Source organism: Helicoverpa armigera, chromosome 20 (genome assembly GCF_030705265.1).
Source record: "Helicoverpa armigera isolate CAAS_96S chromosome 20, ASM3070526v1, whole genome shotgun sequence".
In the NCBI taxonomy this organism is placed as follows: Eukaryota; Metazoa; Arthropoda; class Insecta; order Lepidoptera; family Noctuidae; genus Helicoverpa; species Helicoverpa armigera.
The window spans coordinates 613,442-637,741 of record NC_087139.1 but is presented as its reverse complement, the minus strand read 5'-3'; the positions used below and the strand labels follow the sequence as shown (position 1 = coordinate 637,741).

The window sequence follows — 24,300 nt, the reverse complement described above, 5'->3', positions numbered from 1 at the left end:
ACACGTGTCTCTGTATTAACAAGTTGGTTATTTCAAGTCATGACGCTAATTCTGATATCAACTGATTGGATAACTTCGAAGCAAGTTTCTTTGTTAAAACACTGTTTTTCTTTCACATCGATTCTCTCGATAACATTATTATATGAGTGTAGAGTTGAAAGATGTTTTGAAATTGCTCAGCTATTACCGTTTGATCGAATTCATGTTGTTCTAGTAATATTACATTACTCACAGTTTGTCTTCGTGACTCCTTGAAATTGTGAATTGAAGTGTTGGAATAATGTCTGCTTTTTTATCTTTCTTTATTATTTTAGCTGAAAATGTTCTGCATATTTTTTATGCATTTGAGTTTTTACTTTGGTGGTTATGACTATCGAGTTAGCTATATCATTGGTTTGAATTGCAGTAACAGAAATTTTTGAATCTGCTGCTAGGCTGTGTCGCGGGTTCAACTTAAATTGTCTCAATCCTTAGTGTTTTAAAAGTATATGAGGTGTGGTGTATGTCTGAACTTAAGCTATAGAACTGAAGCTATATTCGATATCCCAGATTAAACGATTGTCTGTTGTCTGTTGATTTGTGTCAAGACCTCAAAAACGTTCAAATTCTGGACATCCATTTAAAACAGTAGCTCTAGATACCTGTGCTTATAATCTTGCTAACTAATCGTTCTATTCACAGATGTCCCCATAGTGGACCTGAAGATGGGTTCCAACCTAAACCCTGATGAGATTAAGGAAGGCGACGACGTCTACTTCGAGTGCACTGTCAAGGCTAATCCCAAGACGCATCGTCTGGTCTGGTTTCATGATGTGAGTAGCCATTGGAACTTCTGTTGAGGATATAATGTTTTGTGTAACTAGTTGATCAAATTGAAAATAACAATCTGTAGTAAAGTTACTGTAAGTTGAGTATTATCATTATTTATAACATGTTGTGTAAGCATAGGTATTTGCACTTTGTGGTGTCCAAAAAAGTTGCTTAGTTTTTAAGGAAAAATAATATTAAGCAGGTTCATAATTTTCATTATAACGATTTGACAATTACGTACTTTCTTGTTGCGTATAATGAAAACCAATGTTTCCAATGATTTCTCCAAGTAGGTACTCGTATTACGATTAGGAAAGTCGCTAACGATGTACTTCGTATCTAAGCTATTTTCGTTAAGCCTATTTTTTCTGAAAATTACGAAAAAAATGTAAGTACTCCTTAATATGATTATCAGCAGCTATATTAGCAAAAGAACCAAAAAAAAATTCTCGGTATCCCACATGATGAAAATTTATCTTAGATAGATATTCTTAGAAAACAATACTTTCATTAATGAAGTAATTTATTCATAAGTATATCACGTGGTCCTTCTAACAATTTCACTAGAAACCTTTATTGGAGTGGAATACAAAACATAAATGTGGTACAAAAATTATTCACGAGAGACCATAAATTCTTTACGTATAGAGCTTCCAGGAAATGTCTGTGTTTTGCTGCATTTTGCTGTTAAAAGACATTTAATTTATAACGTTTTGCTTTGGCAGCGAATAGTACGCCATTTGTAATTCCATGTGTTTGCTTTGGACTTCGTAATGGGGATGCTTTTGTTCTTAATTATGTTGATGTAGGTTTTAAATGTATGGTTTGACCGACGTTATGTCCTCTTATTGTTAAAGTGTTTGTTGCATTTTATGGTGCATAATTTTTAATACCGATTAGGTAAAGAAATATTGGGTCAGTTTTATTAATGTGATGTATTGACAGTTTTAAATTGCAAAACCATGCACAGAACAGCGACTCATGAGTATTGATGTATCCATAAAATACCTATTGGATATAAAATGAAATAATTCGCCTGCTCGTCAGTAGGTATAATGGTTCTTTTGGGTAAACTTACAGCTAAATTCTAAAATGGCACTAAATTTTTTGGATTACTCAAACATCATTATTTCTTTACATTGTAAGAAAGAATGATGTTTGAATTTCTGCGACAGACATACTTTTTAGTCGAACCTAATCTCCCGTTTAATTATATTAGTCTTTTTCCTGAATCTCCAAACTTATGTTTTTGTTCTATTCCCTCCTAGAACTCAGAAATCTTCCACAACGAGGCCGCAGGCATCATCCTGAGCGCACAGAGCCTGGTCCTACAGAGTGTAACGCGGGCAGCGGCGGGGGACTACACTTGTATGGCGGCCAACAGTGAGGGGAAGGGGACCAGCAATCCTGTTACACTATTGGTTAGATGTAAGTACTTAGTGTAATCATTTACTCTGAGGACGTTCAACATATTGTCTATATGAGGTAGTTGTAAACAATGAACAAAAAATTATTCCCTAGGGTTCACTCTATCACCACAAAAATTAAACTCGTACAAAAAAATTACAGTTTTGTGTTCACACAATTTAGTTTCGATATTACAAAATTATGCAGTTATCTTTGATTAATTTACAATAGCTAATTTTATAATGTTTCTCACACAGAATTGGCTAATCTAAGGTTGCATGACATTAGAAAGAGTGTGTAAAAAGTGCAATTTGTAAGTAGGAAATATAAACACATTTCCGTATCAGCTGCAGCCAACACTCGGACTCATGTTTCAGATAGAAGCGCGTTTCACCAGGGACTAAATGTAGGGTTGTATTATTTTGGGAAATATTCAAATTGATACAAATTCAACTATACAGTCTATTTTAAAATTTTAATTAGAAGAAATAATCAAATTTATTTGTTTAAAAAACTTAAAAGAAAAACACGGTAGTCATGTATTGTCATCAGAACTCTGAGCGTATACAAAATTTCATCCTAATCGAAGACCGGGAAGTGGGTCAAATTAAGATTCTAAGATTTTCTTATATACATAGTTACAAGTTAATAAAGCAAGCAAGCAAGCTAATAAAAGCGTGTTAAAATAAATAAAAATCTTGGCCCTTCAATTCGAAACAACCAACACCTAAAATTTTTGCTGAAACAAAACACTACACAAAACGTCGATTTATCTGAATAAATAGCCAACTTAAAGAATAATAAAATCTGGACACTACTGCGTGACCCTTTGCATAGTAATACGAGAAGGGGTCAAGGAACAATCTAAGATATTTATACCTAGATAAATAAACTATACATACGTAGTCACATCTTCATATATTCAGGTTCATTTTGTTCCTCTACTTTCGATCGAGTCCTGGGAGGTATAAAATAATTCATACACCTAGAAAACGACCCTTTATTTTAGTTCTAATTTCAAAATAATATGTCATACCAAATTATAGGAACACATGTATATTCACAACTCATCAGAGAATATTCAGTACATATCAAAATTTCTCATTGCCAATTCAAATCCATGTAAATAGCAACCCTAATTTTCGAGTACATTCCATATTCGTTTGAGGTTAACAAAATTTTCGAGTCAGCTAGATTGCTTTGGGACCTAGATCCAGTACGTTTGAATAATGCTTTCAGGAAAGATGTTACGCGGACATTTGCCGGAATAATGCCTGAAACTGTGTAACGAAGTAATAAGTGTTTGCTTAGTATATTCCATGGAGTAGGGAAATGAGTGGAGATGCCATAATGCAGGTAGGTCAGGCGCTTTCTTCTAGGTCAAATACGTACGTTGGGCATGACCTAAAGATCAGTTACAAGTGAACTAACGAGGCATTGGGGGTCTTTTCTACTGTACAAAAAATGGTCGGGTCCAAGGAAGTATAAGGCCGAAGACAGTAACGTTCCTCGTCCCCCGCACACCCGCATTTTTCCGTGCTACTTTCATACGAGATTTTCCATTATGGCACCTCCGCTAGTCATTCACTTCTCCGAGATACATTCAAACAATGTAATTGGAAGTTTAGTAGTACAATGTGACTATAGAACAATCACCGTTTGAATATTTGGTTTGGGTTTCTGAACGGTTATTGTACGGTCACGTTTAATACGACCAAGTTTTCGGATGTGAAATGTATTCAGTAATATTATAGGTAGTTTGAGATTTACTTTGCCTTTGAATTGAGTGGCAATGACCTTTGTTACTATTATGTTGGATAGTTAGTGATATTATTGGAATAGGTAGATTAGTTGTGGGGATGTTAACTTCTGTTTTAAACTATATGAAAGTTTAGTAAAAGGAAATGTCTGCTATTCCATAAACTGCCTTCAGTTTAATGTGTCCACCGCAACACTAAAATCTTGGAACGTTCCGAGTTCTTATCTACCGACACTAAAATTAACGATGCAATAACTACAAAATGCTTGCTAACCGAGCTTTAAACGTAAATAACAGCATTCCACCAGCAAAGAAAGAGAATTCTCTCAACCGCAAAAAGTACCCAAATATCCAGACAATAGTTTCTTAAACTGTCTCAAAAATCTCCACTAAGAGTACTCGAAATTTTCCACCCGAAAAAACGGACAATTAAGAACGCAGAACTAAAACATTATCACTTAAAACGGTACAGAATTATATTAAAATTTGTTGCGAGACAAAGGTGGGTTAAAATACCCTCGGGGTAAAACATCCCCCGCTTCCGTCAACCGCGGATGTGGTGTAAAAACCTTAGAAAATGCAATTTACTTGCAAAATGTATTAGATGTTGCTGAGAAGATCTTAACATTGTCTTTTTAAGTCAACGGGGTTGTTTGATAGAATCCAGGTGGATTGAATGTTGGATTAAAATTGGGTGAAAAGTATGCTGTCGGAATATTTTAGAGAATATATAAAATTACGGGTCTTGCGATTGAGAGGTCATGTATTTGAGGCCCACACATTGATCTATTGATGTGTACATTTACTTGTGTACTTACTGTATGTATTTCCGGTTGGAAGGGTCAACAAGTCCATTTAGCAATGTGCAAGTTGCTATGAAGTTCAAAAATTATAAATACTTATTTACTTTGACAGAAAAAAGGTTACTGAACTACCAATAAAATTAGTCTTACTGGCTTCAAGTTTTATGAAGTTCCAAGTCCCATCTTCTTACTAAAAATCCATATAAATTCAGCAATATGAACGTAAAACTAGTCCCACGTCACAGGTTGGACTTTATCATTAAAACTGCCGGCCAAGTTGGGTGCAGCACTTTTATAACGATCGCCAAGTTACTTCGTTGTGTTAGACGATGCGATGTCATTTTGTACTCACTTGGACACTTGAAGTTTGATATTGTTTATACTATAGTATTTATTACTTGGGTAAATTAACCATGTGTCTATGATCTTAATGTCTCGTATAATGTGTTTTTTTTTACAGTTTAAACTTGCCAAAAAGAAAGAAGTTCTTCTTCCTTGATTTTTCTGTTGCACTCGATAGGCAATAATGTTTCGAGAATAAGAAGTCTTCGCACTATTTATCTTCAAAGAATTCAGCTTCGCAATTTAAAATCTAGCGTATTCTGACATGGACGATGTCTTTTGAGGGATAAATAGCGCTGAAATAGGCACCCATACAAGATTTTTAGTCGACATTTCTCCGGTCTCTTTCCAACTATGTTGGGGTCAGCTCCAGTCTAACCGAGTGCAGCTGAGTACCAGTGTTTTATACAAGATTTTTAGTTTGTAATAATATCAATATTCTTCTCTCTAGATGCCCCAGTCTGCGCAGAGAGAAGAGACGGCGAACTCTTCGGAGCGCTAAAACAAGAGACAGTCAGTCTACACTGTTCTGTGGATGCCAACCCTGCTCTCGTCTCCTTTCATTGGACCTTCAACAATTCTGGAGAGCAAACTGAATTGCCGCCTAAGTAAGTAACTTCATAATTTATTTTTTAACATATTTTGGATAGAACTAGGCCTTGTTTAAGTTGTAAGTGTTAATTTAAATATCTGAATTTTAGCCGCAATTTTTCGCCCGTTATAACTTCTGCTGACAGCATTGATACAAAAATTCTAAATTACATATTCACATACATAGGTTAAAAAATAATTAATTGGTTGAAAAAATCGATGTACTTCACATGTCTTTCACTAAGTTGAAGTGGCGGGACAAAAATCCCCTATGAAGGCTATATCGGATGAATGTTTTATATTTTTCTGTAATAATTCTAACCTAATGAAACAATTTTTAATAAGCAGCATAAATTGGACAACATTGCTCATTTACGTATTTTGGGTATCGCACCCACAAATTATTTATTAGTTATTATTTATGTTTAATCTGCGGATAATGCAGTGAGCTGCAAATTACCTTTTGGATTTAATAAATATTTTATGAACTATGCAGCTGTTAATTTATCAAGCCTCAATAAATAAAACAAAATTACGATTTGGTTTCACTGGTTAATTCTAATAATAATTTTAGTAAGCCAGATAAATGCCGATAAATAACATTGCTGAACCGTTTTTTTATTATTTTTATAACATTCAAGTGAATGTTTTATTTCACGAAAGCGAGTGAGCCATCCTTGTGTGTGTAATACGTAAGCTTAGGAGCACTTTATAGTGACCAAATCACCACCCAGTCATATTAAGACAATATATTTTACACACACAAGTATAACTGAACCGCCTTCAATAAAATATCTATAACTTTTTTAATACGCTCAATGTCTGTTCTCTAATTGATTGGTGATATATTATTTTATTAAAATTGGCCTAGTAACTGCCAAAACCTTACATCATCGCAACATTATTTGACACTGCACGTCAAAACAGATCCTTTTATCTTTTACCCAGCTACTGAAAATAAACAGCCGTGTACGCAATTCTGTTTAAGCACGTAAACAAATGATCCGATGAAATACGATATTAACATCAGCCACTCATTTTAGATGTTAACAATAGTTAAATGTTAGTTGTAGTGTTTATTGTCAAACACACTGAATGCGATATCAAACGGTCACAAAATAAAGTGCTAAACTAACCATTGGCTAATTCTGGTGTTTGATACTTGAATTGTATATGGATTACTGTGTTATTGTTTGGTATTTTGATCGTATTATTGCATTTATTTGGATGTAGTTTTCCCGTGAATCGCATGGAAATCGAAAACATTACAGTTGCTTTAAAAAAAAAACTGATGATATTTAGCATAAAATATGCTAGACTCCATACATAAAAGTATTTGCATCGTGATGATACCTACTAACTATTCCATTAAAATGAAACACTAAGGGTCAATTCACACTGAAAGAGCAGCGGCCGGCAGCGGCCGTAAGAGCACGGAAAATGTAAGAGCGCGGCGCGATGCGGCGCCGCGCGGCGCCGCGCGGCCCGTGGCGCTCACGCTCAATCCCTTGCAATTACGGCCGCTGCCGGCCGCTGCCGGCCGCTGCTCTTTCAGTGGGAATTGACCCTAAGGAGCGGGTCTTTTAAGAAACGATTTGTTTTGATCATGAATTGTAGTTTTTTTACGGTCTGGTACCAAGACGCATTGTTTCTTCTTTTTAGGAAATACATATTATAATCTCTTATTTTTCTGTGCAGATTATACAGCAGTCACGGCCATACTTCTACCCTGAACTACACGCCGACCACGGACATGGAATACGGTACTTTAGCCTGCTACGGAGAAAACGCAGTAGGCCAACAGAAAGTGCCGTGTCTATTCCAATTAGTGGCTGCAGGTAAGATAATCACACTACAATCATTTTAAGCTTTTAACCTGGCACAAAATAACTGCGGTATTTACAAAATTAAATTAATTTAGAACAGCGATCCTGACATTGAAATAATATGACCTTCAAACTTTTGTGAGAAGAGCATACTGCATTAATAAGGCTGGCAACAAACTTGCGTCTCCTATGGTTGTCCATGGAATGTGCGGAGATAACTTAACATCAGGCGATCAGTCTGCTTCCAAAAAATGCGCATACATAATATGTATAATTCTTACTTGTATCTACACACACATACACAGTTGAATCTACATATAAACTGGATGTAGGCGTAACAAATAACAAAAGAACGCATGCTCTAAAATTAATGGAAAACCTGCCTACCTACTTATAATATTGCAGGATTTAGGCCAGGATTAACTTTGATACTAAAATAACGTTCCCAAATCAGTCCCAAAATAACCTACTAATAAACTTGGAAAACTAATAACAAGATTAGGTCCTGCGTCATTCCTGTTTATTTATAGATTACGTCCAAAATTATATTAAAGTTGGAGTTTTGATTAGCTGTTCTTGACTTCTAAAAACTTTAATAGACTACTTAATTATATCACTTGTAATAATTGTTATCTTGTCAAAAATAGTTTTCTATGTAAGTCAATTAGTCGATACTTCCGTCAATTTTGACGTAAATAGTCTAAATAGATAGGTACTCAAACTTATATTTTTTAATATGAATGGGGTTGATAATAATTCTCATTTCCCGGTCCTAAATGATGTCCTCCTAGCCGTTTATCGGCCACGGTGGCAGTTCTCATGTAAGGAGATTAGCCAGCTGCGCAGGACATATTATTGTGCACAAGCATTTAGGCAGACGCAGGTTCACTCTCATACCCAAGGCTAACCAAAACTTTATTTTGTCCAGGACGTCCATTCCACCTGCAGAACTGCTCGGTAGCCAACCAGAGCATCGACTCCTTGAATGTGGAGTGCGTTGAGAACTTCGACGGTGGACTGCCACAAACCTTCCTCATGGAACTGCTGGAATTACCCTCACTTATTGTAAGTAGTTTTTGTTCTTAATTTTAAAATTGGTTTCTTTACATCTCTATGGGTTGATTGGGCATGAAATGGCAGTTGAATCATCTTGCTGCATTCACCTACACCAATCTATGTTATGTATATCTATAATATTATGTTTGCTCCCTAAAGGCTCCAAAACTACCTACATAAACAATTTGCAAAAAATCTTTCACTATTGGAAATCCATATTATTCCCGCGTAACATAGTCTATTTATTTGGGTACGGGCAGCAGTGTCCACGGGGCGCGTTTGAAACCGTAGAGAAACTACAATACGAAAAAGTCTGTCACTTGTGTGTCACAAATATTATTTAATTTCATTGTATGAAACTGAAATACCCTAAAATAACAAGGAAACAGCCAACAATGTTAGCATTATATCTTCTTGCTGTTGGTCCTTTTAAGTAAGTAATCTTCACGAGTACAGAGACTTTACGTCCGCAGTCAGGAAAGTACCACTTTGCTTAATAGCTCATATTTTCACTACGGTATGAGTCTTATGAGGTTTGCTCGACCGTTAAAAGAAAATATCTTGTACTTAATGTTGTGTAGATTTCCTTCATAAATAAATAAAATATTGTGTATAAAAACAATTACGCAAATTAACACAAAAGAAACAAAAATATCAGAAATTGTATATTATAATTTGATGCTTTTGATCAGCCATCAAGTGCACAGCCCAAAATCCAGGAATTCCAGTTAAGCCGAGATTTTCGTATAAATATTTCATGCAAATAATTTTGTTTTCAGTTTTCTGTACATAAAATGAGCCTAGAAATGTTGCTTATTATGACAGCATGAAAATTGTAAGGAGCAAATGAAAAAATAGGTCATAACGTATCTCTTGGTTGCTTCTTTTGAGAGATTTTTGTTTTAATTAAGGAAGTCGCTTCGAAAGCTCTCAATTTTCCAGCGTTCCTTCTTTAAGAAGAACTGGTACAAACTACAAATATTTTTATGTATATTTGCGACTTCATTTTTTTGCGTCTTCTAGCCATGCTTTTCATATTTTTTGAATATGGAAACATTTTTTCATTTTCATGCAGCAGTCCTACAAATCGGATTCTCCTTTGGAGTAAAAAAGTTTATAGGCCCTCGCTTAGTTAAAAAAAGTGTATAAGCCTTGAGGTGTTTCCAAAAACCCCTTAAAGTATTACTAGCGCTTTTATTTATTCCATCATTAACAATCCATTATTTCTTAGGTCCGCTACAACGTATCAACCAACCGAACCCCTCCGTACTTCGAGATCCGAGGTCTTCCACCAGGAGTGAGCTACAGGATCGACCTGTATGCTGTCAATGCTAAGGGAAGGAGTGATGTGTCAACTATTGAAACTGTCACGCTGAAGGGACAGGCTAAGTTTACTGGTAAGTTTTTCGATATAGATGTTTTTTTTTGATGGGTTGTGACAAACCCTACCAGTCGAGTCTGCTATTGATAGGAAAGGTAAATTTGTGGTTCCAAAATTGTACATACTAATCTACCGACTTATACACTTTCTCTTAACAAACTAGAGGGGTTTTTGTCTGGATACTGTGACTGAAAATATTAGCAGCAAAAAATTCGAAACATTTAATTTTACATTCAGTCAGAACGGCAAATGTCATAACCTCATGAAATCGTTAATTGTAGTTGTGAAATATGTCGAAATTAGTAAATACGAACATCATGTTATTTACTAACCAAACTATCGTGACTAACAATATCAGTTAACATGTTCTACGAACCTGTTAAAGTTATGGGGCATTCAAATCATAGGCTTTTATCCAACAAAACTTCAATGAGTTACACAAATTATTATTTAAACCAACATAAATCTTGTCCAAATATAGAGCTATAAAAAAATCTGGTGATAGTAAACTACGCCCTATACATGGAAAGTTTTCACTAAAAAAACGTATATACACACACGTATTTCTTTACATTAAATCCTAGAACTCAATACTGTGTCCACTTGATACTTTTCCGTTTAGAATCTGTTGCTAACGCCATTGGAACTTCCTCCGAATAAGTTCTCACGCTCCAAATGACGCCCACATTCGGTTTTGTAGTGTCAATAGAATATTACAGAAGGTTCACTTGATTTTTATAATAGTTATCAGTAGGATACCTTCGCATACTATGAAGATGATATTCAAAGTCAAAAATCGTTCATAAAAGTAGGCTAATTAGATTAGCACTTTTTAACGTCGAAATTACAATTTTTTTTTATTTATTCCTTTATTTCAGGCAATTAGGGCCCATAAAAATACAAATACATACATATATATCATTCATAAAAATACTTATAAACTAATGAGTAGTCCCCCTAGTATTATTGAGGAGTTCATTTCAAAGCGCTAATCGAAGGAATGACTGGTTCGAATTAGAAAAATCTTTTAGAGTTAGATAGTCCATATATGTATTCATAAAGGATAAATATTTATATGCTTTTTTTCTGTTGGTATGAACAAAAATGGTACTCTGAGTAAAAATGCCAATTAAGTTCAAGTACCTCTTTTAAAAAAGTAGTACTTTCATAGTAATGGATATTTGATTCGTTTTTAACTCAGATGGACTTATTTTGACTGTAATATTTTGGAGTCTTGTGAACACTGGTTTTACTGTTTTAATTTTTACTTGTCCTATGTCTGAACCTAGAAGTCTGAAATTGTTTGCTTATTTGCGATCCAATTCGAACTCTTAAACCATTATAATGTATTTCTTTGTATTCAGTTTTATTGACTTCCAAACAGTATTGGAAATTCTATTTAAAGAGCTTAGTATTACTTTTTTAAGTGAGTTTGCTGTGGTATTCGAATTTCGTTTGTAAAAACCTGAAAGCCTTGTTATTTATTGTATTTTTTTATTAAAGTACCTACTATGTTGTTGACCTTTAAGCCTGTATGGGTGGGTCGTATGTTAATCTTGTACTGAAGAAGAATACATATTGGAAAACTAAAGAGAAATAAATTTTGATTGCCTACATTAATTTAGCCATAGCGAAATTGTTTGTGTGGTGAATTTACCATCTACAAAACAAGATATTGAGGAACCATGTACAGTAATCACTAACTCAAGTACACAGTCCAACAAAACATAAAACTCATAAAATCAAACCAATCTAAAAATCACAAAACAAACTAAATTTCAAAATTAACCCCAACCAATTTCAAAAGCAAAATGTCATTACAAAGTCTTAGAAACTACACAAGGACCTATAAACCTATGGTTACGACCTAGCATTTAATTCCTAGATGCAAAACTAGGCTCAGTCTAATAGCTTAGTCACGCTAACTTGAGCTGGATTTATTTCTCGATAGTAAAATGAGTAAATACATGGTTCGGTTGTTTATTCTTAGAAATGAAACGTAGTTTGTATGAAGCTATGGTTAGTTAGCCGTGATTTGAAATTTGCAAGTTTACAAGCGATTAAATGGTGATTTGAATGACTTAATTTTGTGATTTGAGTACGTTTGTTTGTTCTTTATATAGCATTCCCTACTAGATTCCGTACGCGGCTTCGCCAGCGCAGAGTTCGGTTATATCGCGTTTCCAAAAGAATTCTTCAAAAGTCCGTGATAAAAACTATCCTATGTTCCTTCTCAAGGTCAACTTTATCTCTGTACCAAATTTTATTAAAATCAGTTCAGTGTTTTAGACGTGAAAGCGTAACAGACGGACATACAGAGTTGCTTTTGCATTTATAATATTAGTAGGGATTAATAGTAAACCAGATAAATTAAATTAACATGACATTTTTAATAGCATGCTTGCATTTTATACTAGGAACACTGACCACTTTTATCATGAGCCTCGCTTAGACTGAATTTCAATACCGCCGGCCAAAAACCACAGAACCAATTTATAATAGCTTAGCACAAACCTACATAACAACATATAGTGTAGGTATATTATGAACTGACCACAGAGTTCATAACCATTTTGGTTTTCCCGTATACAGGTACATAAACGTATAAACTACCGCAAATTTTAATAAGTAGAGGCCGCTGCGCTTTTCAATAAAGCACTTAATTTTTTCAAGTAGATTATTGTCGAAATTGGTGTTATTATTATAATGTTTAATGTAAGTGTGGACTTGAAAGTTTGGAGAAACTACTGGATATTATTACAAAGATACTAACATAATATCATCAGAAAAGAAATGTGCATTAATCACCATGCCTGCTCAAGGGCGGATTGACAATTCAGACTGTTTGTCTGTAATCCCACATCTTTTCTCAGTCATTGGCGTCCAAGTTATGCATTGAAAGAAAATTCATATAATTTAACTCTAACATAGACACATGTATTGATGATATTGATTTGGAATCAAACCCAAACAGACTTTCACTTGAGAAACAGGGGCTATAAACACTATGCGATTGTAAACTTACATCCCTCTCTGTCATCAGAAATAAATACGAGAAAAGATCTAAACAAAATTACAACCGACAAAGCCACAATCCACAACCCTATCTTATTCACACCACCGTGACATCCGCCTTGAGCTACAAACAGTCACTTCAAGGAGAATCAAAGTGCATTCCACCCACGGTTCACATCTCTCCAGTTGGAACTTTGTTCGTGAAGCGTTCACACCTGATTGACTGTCGCCTCAGGGTAGGAACGTAAGGTGTGAATGCGCTGTTAAATCGCTGTTTGGTCGGGTTTAATTAAAAATCGTAATATTTCTCGTTTCTTTATTTATTTTTTCTTAATTAAGGCACAAAGAAATAGAAGATGCTATGTAGCCATATCAGTCAAAATCAGCCTAGCGTTAAGTGTTCAAAATGAAAGTCCGTTCACGAGATTTCTAAACGAACCAATAGTTTCTGAGATTAGCACTTTCAAGCCTAATAAACCTCTAAATAAACTGTTCAGTTTTATAATACTGGTATTGATGAATACAATAAGGTACATATTTATTGGTATCTTAAGATTAATTTCAATAGACCTTATCTAGAACAGATTCAATAAAGGACAAAGCAAAAGCCACTTTATTAGGTACTGAAGAATTAGCTTATTTCTCAAAGTAGGAACTTGAAGAAACATTGGAAGGAAGTTTTCCTTTGAATCATCTCGTCGAGTTATCAGCAGACTTAGTTGTTCTTTACTTATTATGATTTATTTGCCCTTCTTTTATTCAGTGGCGTGTTTTATAACTAGATCTAGAGAATTCTGTCCCGGTGGTTTTAGAAGTAACAATAATTTTAAAAAGTTAAAGTTTTCTTAAGAATAAAAGTCTGTAGAGTTAATGGTTACATCCTTGGGTAACTAATATTATTACATGTGACAGTAATACTGTCTATCTGTATGTAAAAATGTAGAGGTAGAAAGTAGTGGTTAAATGGGTGGACCGGTAATTTAGAATCTGAGAAAGAACATAAACAATTTTTTATCCGGGCTAGAAAATTTGTTTGATCGCGTTGAAAATGAAACCCTGGACGACAGATAATTTTTAATTATTTCTGTAATAGATGGTGTGTATGTAGTATAAATAAAATTAATCTTACCAGGAATTTCTTTGGCTTCAGACGATATTAAAAGCTCATAAATATTAGTTTTGCTTAATGTACAATAAGTTTAGCGCCTACCCCCAGAGATTTGCATATCGCGACGTAACACTCACGTTTCTATTAAAGTGGCGTGTTCATAGTTTTTCAGTATTTACTTACAAAATTACAGCATTTGTCACATTTCATGGCGGTTTTAAATGATTAAAGTTTGCCAGTTATTTATTGCAATGTTTTTATTTAAATTTTATTGCCTTGCTGTTATTGTTGTTTTAATATTTTTTTCAATTAATGACAATTACATACTTAACGTTATTATATGTTTCATTGTCATTTTATATGACTCCACCAGGCTTTATGCCTTGTAAACTGTGTGAAAAGTTACTTTTATTTTTAAAATTCAAATGCCCTTTGGAATTAGATAAGCAGGTAAGTATTGCGACTATGTTGGTAAACCTGCATCTGAATTGAGATAAAACATTTGTACCATTTAGCAGGGAAATGTATAAAATAATTAAAAAACTTTTATTTAACTTTTTCTTTCTCCTTGCTGAAAAGGGAGTTAAAAATAAAATAACTTCTCTCCACGTGCACATCAACATTGTGCAGAAAGCCTCTGACGCTTTAAAGACTTTTTCAGTTTTTAGATTTAAAACTAACTTCTTAGTTTCCCCAACAGGTGAAGGCAGCGCACTAGGCATGTCTCCGGTGCTGGCATCCATAGCGGCCATGTCGGCACTGCTCGCGACCGCCGCGTGCGGCGTGCTCGCGGTGCTGTACAAGCGGCACGCGGCACGACATCGACATTTACCGGCTAAACATGCTCCACTGAGGTATGGCGCTTATTTGTGTTTAAGTGATAAGCATGAACATCAATTTTTCTGCTGGGCACAGGCTTCCCCTCATACAGACAAGGAGTGAGTGGTAATCACCACAGTCGCTCAAGGCGGATTGACGATTTTAGACTCTCAGGTTTCCTAGGATGTTCACCTTCACTTTAACTAAGTCATTGGTTCTTTTTCAGGCTGTTGTCGATTTGTCTAAAAAGTAATTTAAGTCGGTCCTGTAATTCTGGCGTGGCAAAAGCCTGACAAATAAATATTGGATAACTTTGTTGGTCAATTTAATTCGGGTTATATAGAATTGAGTAAAACCTATATTTTTAATATGGTACAATTTTACCAATACTTATATCCCAATGCCTAGAAGCTTTCATCCACCGGCCGCATTGCGTCTTCAAGACTTTGTAAAGTTTAATCGATTCTAGTTCTCGATTCTGAATCAGTCGAGTTCAGGCTTGTAATTTGACTTCCGAACTAGCGCTAGTATTAGTCCTCTACCAAGATCTGCCTACCAAGAAGTTGCATAATATTGAGTCACTAAGGTATTTTGTTAATCAACATACAACTGTTACAAAAAATGCGAAAGATTGTAAGGGTACATGGTTGAATTTATGTATGTGTCATTGTTGCTCTTTCATGCAAAAACTACTAAATTGATTTTGATGAAAACTGGTAGAAATGTTACGTACGTGTCAGAATAATATAGAATTCTTCTGCATTTCTGTATGTAATACCTAGTCTAAGCACCTATTGACTTCTTAATATCAGAGTTAGTTACTAGCTTATAGACCCTTCTAGATTATTTAAACACCACCTTCAGCTATCCTTCAGAAATTATTCAAATGACATTATGCTATATTTTACGAAATTTCACTAATAGCTACTTAAAAAACTTCTTCAACACTCAAAGTGGTTGAAAATTAAGGTCACGCAACACGCCATATTACATAAAAATCCAGTTCATGGCTGAAATTGGTAGTAAAACATGTCTGAAAACTAAAATGTCTAATTTGAAAGTCTAAGTTAAAACAGTCTAGGTGATTATTACTCAAATATTAAAGAAATTATGTCTCCAAAAGTAGTTAAAGATTTTTGTCTTCTCAAAACTTCTCAAAGCCTACATAAGTGCCGAACGTCTTAACAATTACAATGAATCTTATTTACCAAATCCTTACTAAGATAATTTGAAAGTAACTCTATCTGTTTGTCATCGCGCTTTCACGATTAAACTACTGAACTTATATAAATAGCTAATTACATACCTAGATAGTCTAGAGCCTGTAAAAGGACAAAGACTACTTTCTATCCAGATAAAGGAAGGAGATTCGGGACTCTGGTAGAACCACGAGAAGAGCCAGTTAACAATATTTAATTTTTAAAAGGAATTGAATTAGAATGGATATGCAATTACGGCGAATTTTCTTTTGGTTCCAAGAAGCTGTTACTTAATTATACTCACACTCACGCACAGACAGCAGAATAATATAAATTATCTGTAAAAACTAACTACAATTTTTCTCAGAATATATTGCGCAAAACCACATATAATCATATGTCTCCACAATTCCTAGGAGACGGGACTCATCTTGAATGCACACGGTCACCCATCTAATTATTGGCCTCGGCTAATTAGCTGTAATTAGCCGCTATGCTCTATTGATTTTGAAAATTTTGAAAATTGATTTTGAAAATATTATGTTTGTTCGCAAAAACATCCATAAATTCACAGTTAAAAGTGACATTCACCAGATAAATACACGTAACAAACATAAATTAGTGGTTCCCAAGTTTAGGCTAACAAAAACAAATAAGTCGTTCTTAGGGAATTGTGTACGTTTTTATAACAAGCTACCTAAATGTATCCTTGATCTCACGGATAAAAAGTTTAAGAATGTAGTTAAAAACATTTTGATTAAAAAGGCGTATTATAAAATTCAGGATTACATTAATGACAGTGATGCCTGGCGTTAAACTAATATTGTTTTTTCTTTTTCTCTGCACATGTGGCTTCCCCGGCGACCACGGGCACGGGAGTGCCTCCGCCCAGACCAGCCAAGCCCAAGCCAGCAAGACCCCAAATTGTATTATATAATAACTGGGTTACCCAATATATTTTTCTTTGAATTGTATAAATTATTTTTCCAGTAACGATTGCACAAAAATTATCTTGCATAATTTATTAATACATTTTTAGCTCAATTTGGATTGTATAACATTCTCAGGACTAGATAGAAAACTGTATGTTTGTAATTATTTTTATTTTCTTTTAAAAAGAGTGTCCATGGAGTTTCTTGCCGGTTCTTCTCCATGAGACCAACTCTTTGGAACCGTGCACCTAACTTTGACGTTTCGAAAGAGCTTTCATAGGCCTATTTGAAATAAAAAATTTTGAGTTTGAGTTTGAGTTTGAGTTTGATTAGCAATGGCTATTGTGTTTAGACGTGGTTTTGAATTATGAGGTATTGATGTACTTACAAGGGGTTATAGTAGGGTTACAATGTCCTCTTATAAGTTTTATTGCGATTGGCGTTTTACGGGACTCTTGAATCTCAAACGTAACTTCTGTGTTTCCATTCCATCATTCTCATACAAATTCAAGGTAATTATGTTGCAACTAAGTTATTGGATCTGCATTGTGTGATAAACTAGCAATGCTGTTTTCGAGATGTGCTGTGAAATAAAGGCTCTTTCTTCTATCCAGAGAAATCCCTTCAGAATACCTTCTTGCAGTATATTCCGAACCCTCAAAATCTTTATCTTCTCATGTGACACCTACTAAGCATCAATTTCTCCCAACAGTGAAGCAATGTACGTAGAACGCGCGCCCCACTGTCCGACTCCCGTCAAACAAGAAGTGGAATCCCGCGCCAGTAGTACTGAGCCTCGTGACAGAGGCGAGCGAGGGGAGCGAGCGGCGCGGGGGGCGTTACTGCACACCGATCCGAGAGACGCTGATGATGCTGACCCGGATATTATACCCAGTTTATATGGTGAGTGTTTAATGGAGTACTTACAAGAAGTGGAGTCCCGAGCCAGCAGTACTGAGCCTCGCGACAGAGGCGAGCGAGGGGAGCGAGCGGCGCGGAGGGCGTTACTGCACACTGATCCCAGAGACGCCGATGATGCTGACCCGGATATTATACCCAGTTTATATGGTGAGTGTTTAATGGAGTACTTATTAGAAGTGGAATCCCGTGCCAGCAGTACTGAGCCTCGTGACAGAGGCGAGCGAGGGGAGCGAGCGGCGCGGGGGGCATTACTGCACACCGATCCGAGAGACGCCGATGATGCTGAAGCTTGTGGCACATTATAGCAGCACGACAACAGCACGGCTGCAGCACGGCGTCGCCTCGAATTAAGACTACGGCTAGCTGCCAGCGCGCCAACCACGCGCTGTCCGCTCGCCGTCAGCGCGCCGTCCGCTCGCCGACGGCGCGCTGGCCGCGAGTTGTAAGCTTGCTGTCACCGCAAACTCAATATTATTTTAAGACGATTATGATTGATGTTATGATTGAACACGACGTAATGACGTTGTTTCGCTGCCGGCTCGGAGTCGGCGTGCAATTAGCACGCCGTCGGCGCGCTGTACGCATGAGGACCGCTCGCTTGCAGCACGCGGGCGGCGAGTCGAGTTGTGTGGAAGCGGCAAGCACGCTGACTGCTCGCCGTTGGCTTTTTCATATTGACATTACGAAATATATTATAATATACACGATTTAATGCTCTAAATTGAATGACAACTTAAATGCTGGTGTGGAGCCGTGCTGTTGCGGTGCTGCTGTAATGTGTCACGTCCTTGACCCGGATATTATACCCAGTTTATATGGTGAGATTTTGAGTTGAAGAAAAAAAATAGTTGATCAACAGCTGTTGTCCTTTGGGGATTTGTGTGAAAGATTGTGATATAAAGTTGCTATCTTTAAATACATTTTGCAGTGCAATGCAAAAATGCAAAAAATGCAAAATAAAATATGTAGTGAAAGAGAAAATTTGCGGTAATCTATTTCACCTATATTCCATGAGTGTATGTTGCACAACTTATTCATATAAATTGGTGCAGAAGAATACACGATTTTCAAATAACTTAATGTGGAGAATTTTCTCCAACGACCATTCTTATTGCAAATTTTTGTGGGTAGACACTGCGTATCTTGTATATGAATCTTCCTTCCAAGAAAGAAAAGATATGAACCTGATAATAACGATAACGTCTCTAAAATCTGTCCTTCTCACCCCAACAGAGCGAAGGCCAGTATCAAACGGGTACATGAGCCTGCAGCGGCCGCCATCTTCGGGGAAGATCACCAAGCTCAGCGGAGAGGACGTGAGGTCTGAACCCGACGGCGGCGCCTATTACACAGACTATAGGAAAAAGGATTATAGGATACCTTTAACTAGTGTGAGTATTATCATATTACTATGACTAAGTCGTCACGGGACGTTGTTACTTTTTTTCGTAATCATCAATAATGACTGCATGAGGTAATTTTTATTTCGAAAGGTGATGAAGGCCCTTCATGTTTTGAAAATGGGTTTTAGCTGAATTTCTCTTAACACCTTATAAAACTGCATTTGCAAGGCAGAATAAATATTTTTGTTGAAGGAATATTGGGTACCTAGTCATCTCCCGGGAAAATCCTCGGGAGATGACTCATAATTCATACCATTAAGACAATAGCTGAATGTCTTCCATAACCTATGATAAAATAAGGCCTGAAGATGAACTCGTTATGTCATAAATTCCTTACCGTTTAAACCTGTTTTATAAATCCTGATATCTTCTATACAACACTTCTAGTTCTAACAAAATCCTTCTCTTCCAGTCGTACCATAGTTTAGGTCGCGTCAACAAAGGCGTGAACGCATGCAGTCCGAGCTCCGCGACCGGAGTGACTTCGTCTCTAACCGCGCACCGACTTCGACCCGAAGTCGTCACGACTTCGCATCGGGTGCAAGAGAGTTGTATATAAACACAACCCATCCTGTGTACATAGCCTTTATACTAAGTAACGACATAAGAATAAGTAATTTGTATAGAAGAGACAGCGCGACACTTTATTGCCTACTTTTTATTTTCCTCTAAAAGGACTCGGGGTTTATGTCTATAGTTTTTTCTACTCTAAAAAGACACATTTCTATGACTATGGTTTGTACAACTCTAAAAACTACACTTTTAAGCCTACAGTTTGTTTTCATCTGAACAGATTTAGACACTAAAAACTTTCACAGATAAAGAGATGGATTGGTTTAACAGCCTAAACTTTGTAGACTTTCAGACTAATTTTATTTAGGTTTGATTAAAGTAGAAATGTTAGTTTCCAAAACATTTTCAAGAAAATCAACTAGAAAAACTCTGTGTCTATTTGACCTGTCAATAGGTAATGGTTGGCATGAGGTAGGTAAATAAAAAGCTTTTATTTATTAAAATATGGAAATGTCGCTTCTACACGATTTAATTATTCTTATGATATTGACTGTGTTCCTTTAAAGTCTAATGAAACGAGATTTTTGTAAAAGATTTATGAATTTTGAATTGTATGTTTGTATGTGATACGCTTAGTATGCCGTCGGTCGGTTTTAATGTAAATACTAGTTAATTAAGTTAAGACGGCTTCTATTTTATTCGTCCTTTCCCTTCATTTAATTTGTGGATTTCGGACTACTAGGGAATATTCTAGACTTTCTGATTTTGTAATTTTATACCTTGTTAGTGTGTTTAAATTTAAAATTAACTCCAAAAGTTAAATACCACTTATAAAGCCTACATTTTAAGATTACTCATTACTCATTGAAGTTACAATTTAATTTGAGAGTTAAATGGAAAAATTATTTGTAAGTGGTATATTGAATTAAACGATCAATAAAACATTAATTCTGCAATTGGATATGGTTTGTAAAAAACATGCAAGTTCTGGCAATTATGTAGTCTTATCGTTCATAAAAGCTTTTTACTACTTACTTAATTTAAATGATCACACATTTAAATTAAGTACGAAATGGTTTTCATTAATTTTCGTTTCTCGCACATTTGGTTTGCATTCGATATTCTACTGTGGCGTTTATTTAAATAACAGTAATTTTAAAATAAAATTATTGTTAGTAAGTGGTACTGTCTACATATGTAAGCACTTGTTAAGTAAACTAATTTTAACAAGTCATCGAAAACCTTTTAACACTTTAACGATCCAATAAACCAATATTCAAAATGTTACGAAAAGTGACAAAACAGTGTCATATTTGTGACGAAAAGTATTAAGTAATGTGACGATTTTGTGACCAAATGGGAAGATTTAGAGCAAACATTTGACAGTAAAGTGAGGTATGATTGATTCCTGGAAAGAAGTTTTTAAGTTAGTTTTTGTTGATCAGTTGAAAAGTGGAGCAGTTTGGGCTAGGAGAGCAGCGTTTCCGAAGAAAATTTAATTAGAATAAAAACACCAATAGCTAAAAAAAGCTTCTAAGTTATTGCAATTAAAAACAAGTAATTGCTACACATGGTAAATATAAAAGAGTAAGTTCTGTTAATCATTACCATTACTTATGAGGATGTAATTAGCAGGAATAAACTACAAATAGAGTATTATATTTTACAGAAATCATTCTGATGAAATTAATGTTAATAAATCTTAAAATCCCTTTTTTGATACGGTTTTTGAGCACCTAGTAAAGCTACTTGTAGATTATCTCTTGGTGAAAATTGGTTATTTATCTTAAATCTCCTCAAAAGGAGAGTTATTTATCGCTACCCGCTCCGCTCATGCACCCGCTAACTGTCTACCCCCACCACACACACCAGGCCACACGCGACGTATCGTTAACTCGAACGACAACATTTATCCACAGTTCACGCACCGACAGTTATTTAACTCTGTTAAGTCGTTGTAAATTGCTCACAACTGGCAACACTGTGTCTATGTCTTAGAACATGTAACTAGCTGGACCCGCCTTGAGCACAAATGTGTGTGAAAAACTCTGTCAAATTACGCACGGGAAGTAAGTGAACATAGCAAATAGTGATAGCTCTCTCATGCATTTTTGATCACATTGCCACTGCGCGAGTACACGACCAAATGAAACTTGTTCTATCACCAATGTCAATCACACACTTCTGATCTAGTTAGTTAAAAAATCCTTTGAAACTGCCAAAATAATAAAGAGCCTTTACAGTGCATGGCGAATTTCAATAACAATAAGACCACTCTTCAGAACATCACAAATTTCGACTTTATATATCGCTGTCCCCACCGAATAATATCGTAGTCGATTGTTACGATAGAAGTGCTTTTATGGGGAATTATTGTTCTAGAGGTGCGATTACACCCTGTGAATTTTTTTCACGTGATTCGTGCTATTACTTTTTGAGTTAGACATTTTGTAATGAATTTACCCATAGTATTCTACTCTAAATATTTACTCTAGATATTTCAGTAAACCGTTATTACAAACTTATTCAAGTAGAAAAAATAAAACTGATTTCGGTAAAGTATGTTACCATATTATTCGCGTTTACTGTTACCACAATAGATTGTTTTGAGCAGTGAATACTATGGCAATAATAAGTTACCATTATAATGAACATCGCTACTTTACAGTCAAGACAATCGCAATGGACTATTGCCGTGAGTAGGTCATTGTCAACAATTTACATGAATAAAATCGTATTGTGCATTATGGTTCAAAATTGTGTTCCATTTCTGGTAATATACATTTTTAGCTATTACTTAATAAGAATAAATCCAATATTTATTTATATGGCAAATAAATATTTAAGAAAAAAAAAGCCATTTTTTGATATACCAACGATGTTGTTATGTAAACCTGTTAAGAAGTTATAAGCAAAAAACGGTTTTTTATTTTTCCTGTAAAATTTAAAATTTTTGATTACGATATTATTCGGTGGGGACGGCGATATACCTATTTGATTGTTTCTATAAAAAAAAAAACTTGTTTAAAGAGGTTTCAAAAATGTCATTGGTTGATAGTCCATAGGAGCATCAGCTTTGCTCTCCTTCCTTTGGCACGGCAATGGCGTTTCCAGTGAGTTGTATTATCCAATGTGTATGCGCTAGAGTCACGCTTGACAAGATAACGAGTTGTCTTGCGGCGTCACTTTCATGGTGTTGATGTGTGGTTTTAATGTGGTAAGATATTTAACTTCGATATGAAGTGATGGTCAGGGATTGATAGAAAAGTTAAATGTAATTGAAATCTGGAAATGGAATATAATATTTCGCATTTAAACGCACAACATTTTATTTATTATCTTTTATGCTTTGTTATTTTTTACACTGAGAGAGAGTCTGTCTTCCTTTGAAATTAAATGCACAAAACTTTCTTGTTTTGCAAAATAATTATAGGGACTATACCTATTGGAAACCACGTAACTAATTAGATTTTTTTCAAAATATTTCAGCTATTTACAATGTTAACCAATTTTTTCTGTTTCGTTTTGTTTTTTCTGATTGTGTACTTTTCTGCAATATTTTTATATAAACTGCTTTGTAACAGAACAGACAGCATAATTGCCATTTCTAGAACATAAACGTTAACTTGTTTCAGTGTATAATTAGTTAACAGTGTGCTCAGTGTAAAATAACTCTCTAATCAGAACTAACAAGTACTGTTAGATAAATTATTTTTGTAACCAAATATATGCTCGGTGTAATTGAGTTTGTGTGTAAAGGCGATACTCTACTCAAAGCTATACTTTTAAATGCTAACACAAAATGGTAAAAACAACAAACCTGTTAATTTAAAATTGAAATCTACAGATTTCACTATAGTGAATATTATGGTTACTTTTATACATTATTTGGGAATGTGTGGGTATATATTTGATATTTTGTCAGCTTTCCTAAGCTTTTGATACTGTATTTGTAATCAAATAAGTTTTTAGTCCTACATGAATTTGCAGTTTTTTCTGAATATAACGATTTTAATGGTACCTACTTAGATAGAATTTATTGTTTAGCAAACTTGTTGTTTTAATTAAACCAATTTTTTAATTTTTAAAAGTAAAAAAACTCTTGTTTCTTAAAGCTATAAAGTGATAACTGAAAAAAATATATAGCTTTAACTGGAGTGTCGCCATAAAAGTGTAATTTCATCTGCTCAAGATAATCAAATGTATTTGTACTAACGGATCGTGTTTGTGAAGTAAATTGTTAGTATTAAGTTGTTTAATGTTTTGCTTTAAACAATAAGAATTTGTTGTGTCTCAAGAGATTGTTAAGCGGAATAAACTTTTATGTTTGTGTGTGTTGCTGTTTTGTAGTATTACAAAGAATGTTTCATAACGTTAAAACATATGCTGGATTTTAATGATAAAACAAGTTTGTT

General features: G+C 35.0%; 1 protein-coding gene across 1 annotated transcript in view; it reads left to right on the top strand.

Annotated features, from left to right (window-relative positions):
- LOC110372518 (nephrin) overlaps positions 1–20,046 on the top strand; it is a 233,021-nt gene extending 212,975 nt beyond the window's left edge. The window contains exons 11-20 of the mRNA XM_064039836.1: positions 682–812; positions 2,079–2,238; positions 5,573–5,729; positions 7,411–7,550; positions 8,467–8,603; positions 9,826–9,991; positions 14,799–14,952; positions 17,761–17,951; positions 19,203–19,360; positions 19,785–20,046. Coding sequence (XP_063895906.1) covers positions 682–812; positions 2,079–2,238; positions 5,573–5,729; positions 7,411–7,550; positions 8,467–8,603; positions 9,826–9,991; positions 14,799–14,952; positions 17,761–17,951; positions 19,203–19,360; positions 19,785–19,931 — 1,541 coding nt within the window. The 3' untranslated portion in view covers positions 19,932–20,046. The remainder of the gene's footprint in view (positions 1–681; positions 813–2,078; positions 2,239–5,572; positions 5,730–7,410; positions 7,551–8,466; positions 8,604–9,825; positions 9,992–14,798; positions 14,953–17,760; positions 17,952–19,202; positions 19,361–19,784) is intronic.
- Positions 20,047–24,300: the final 4,254 nt, after the last annotated feature.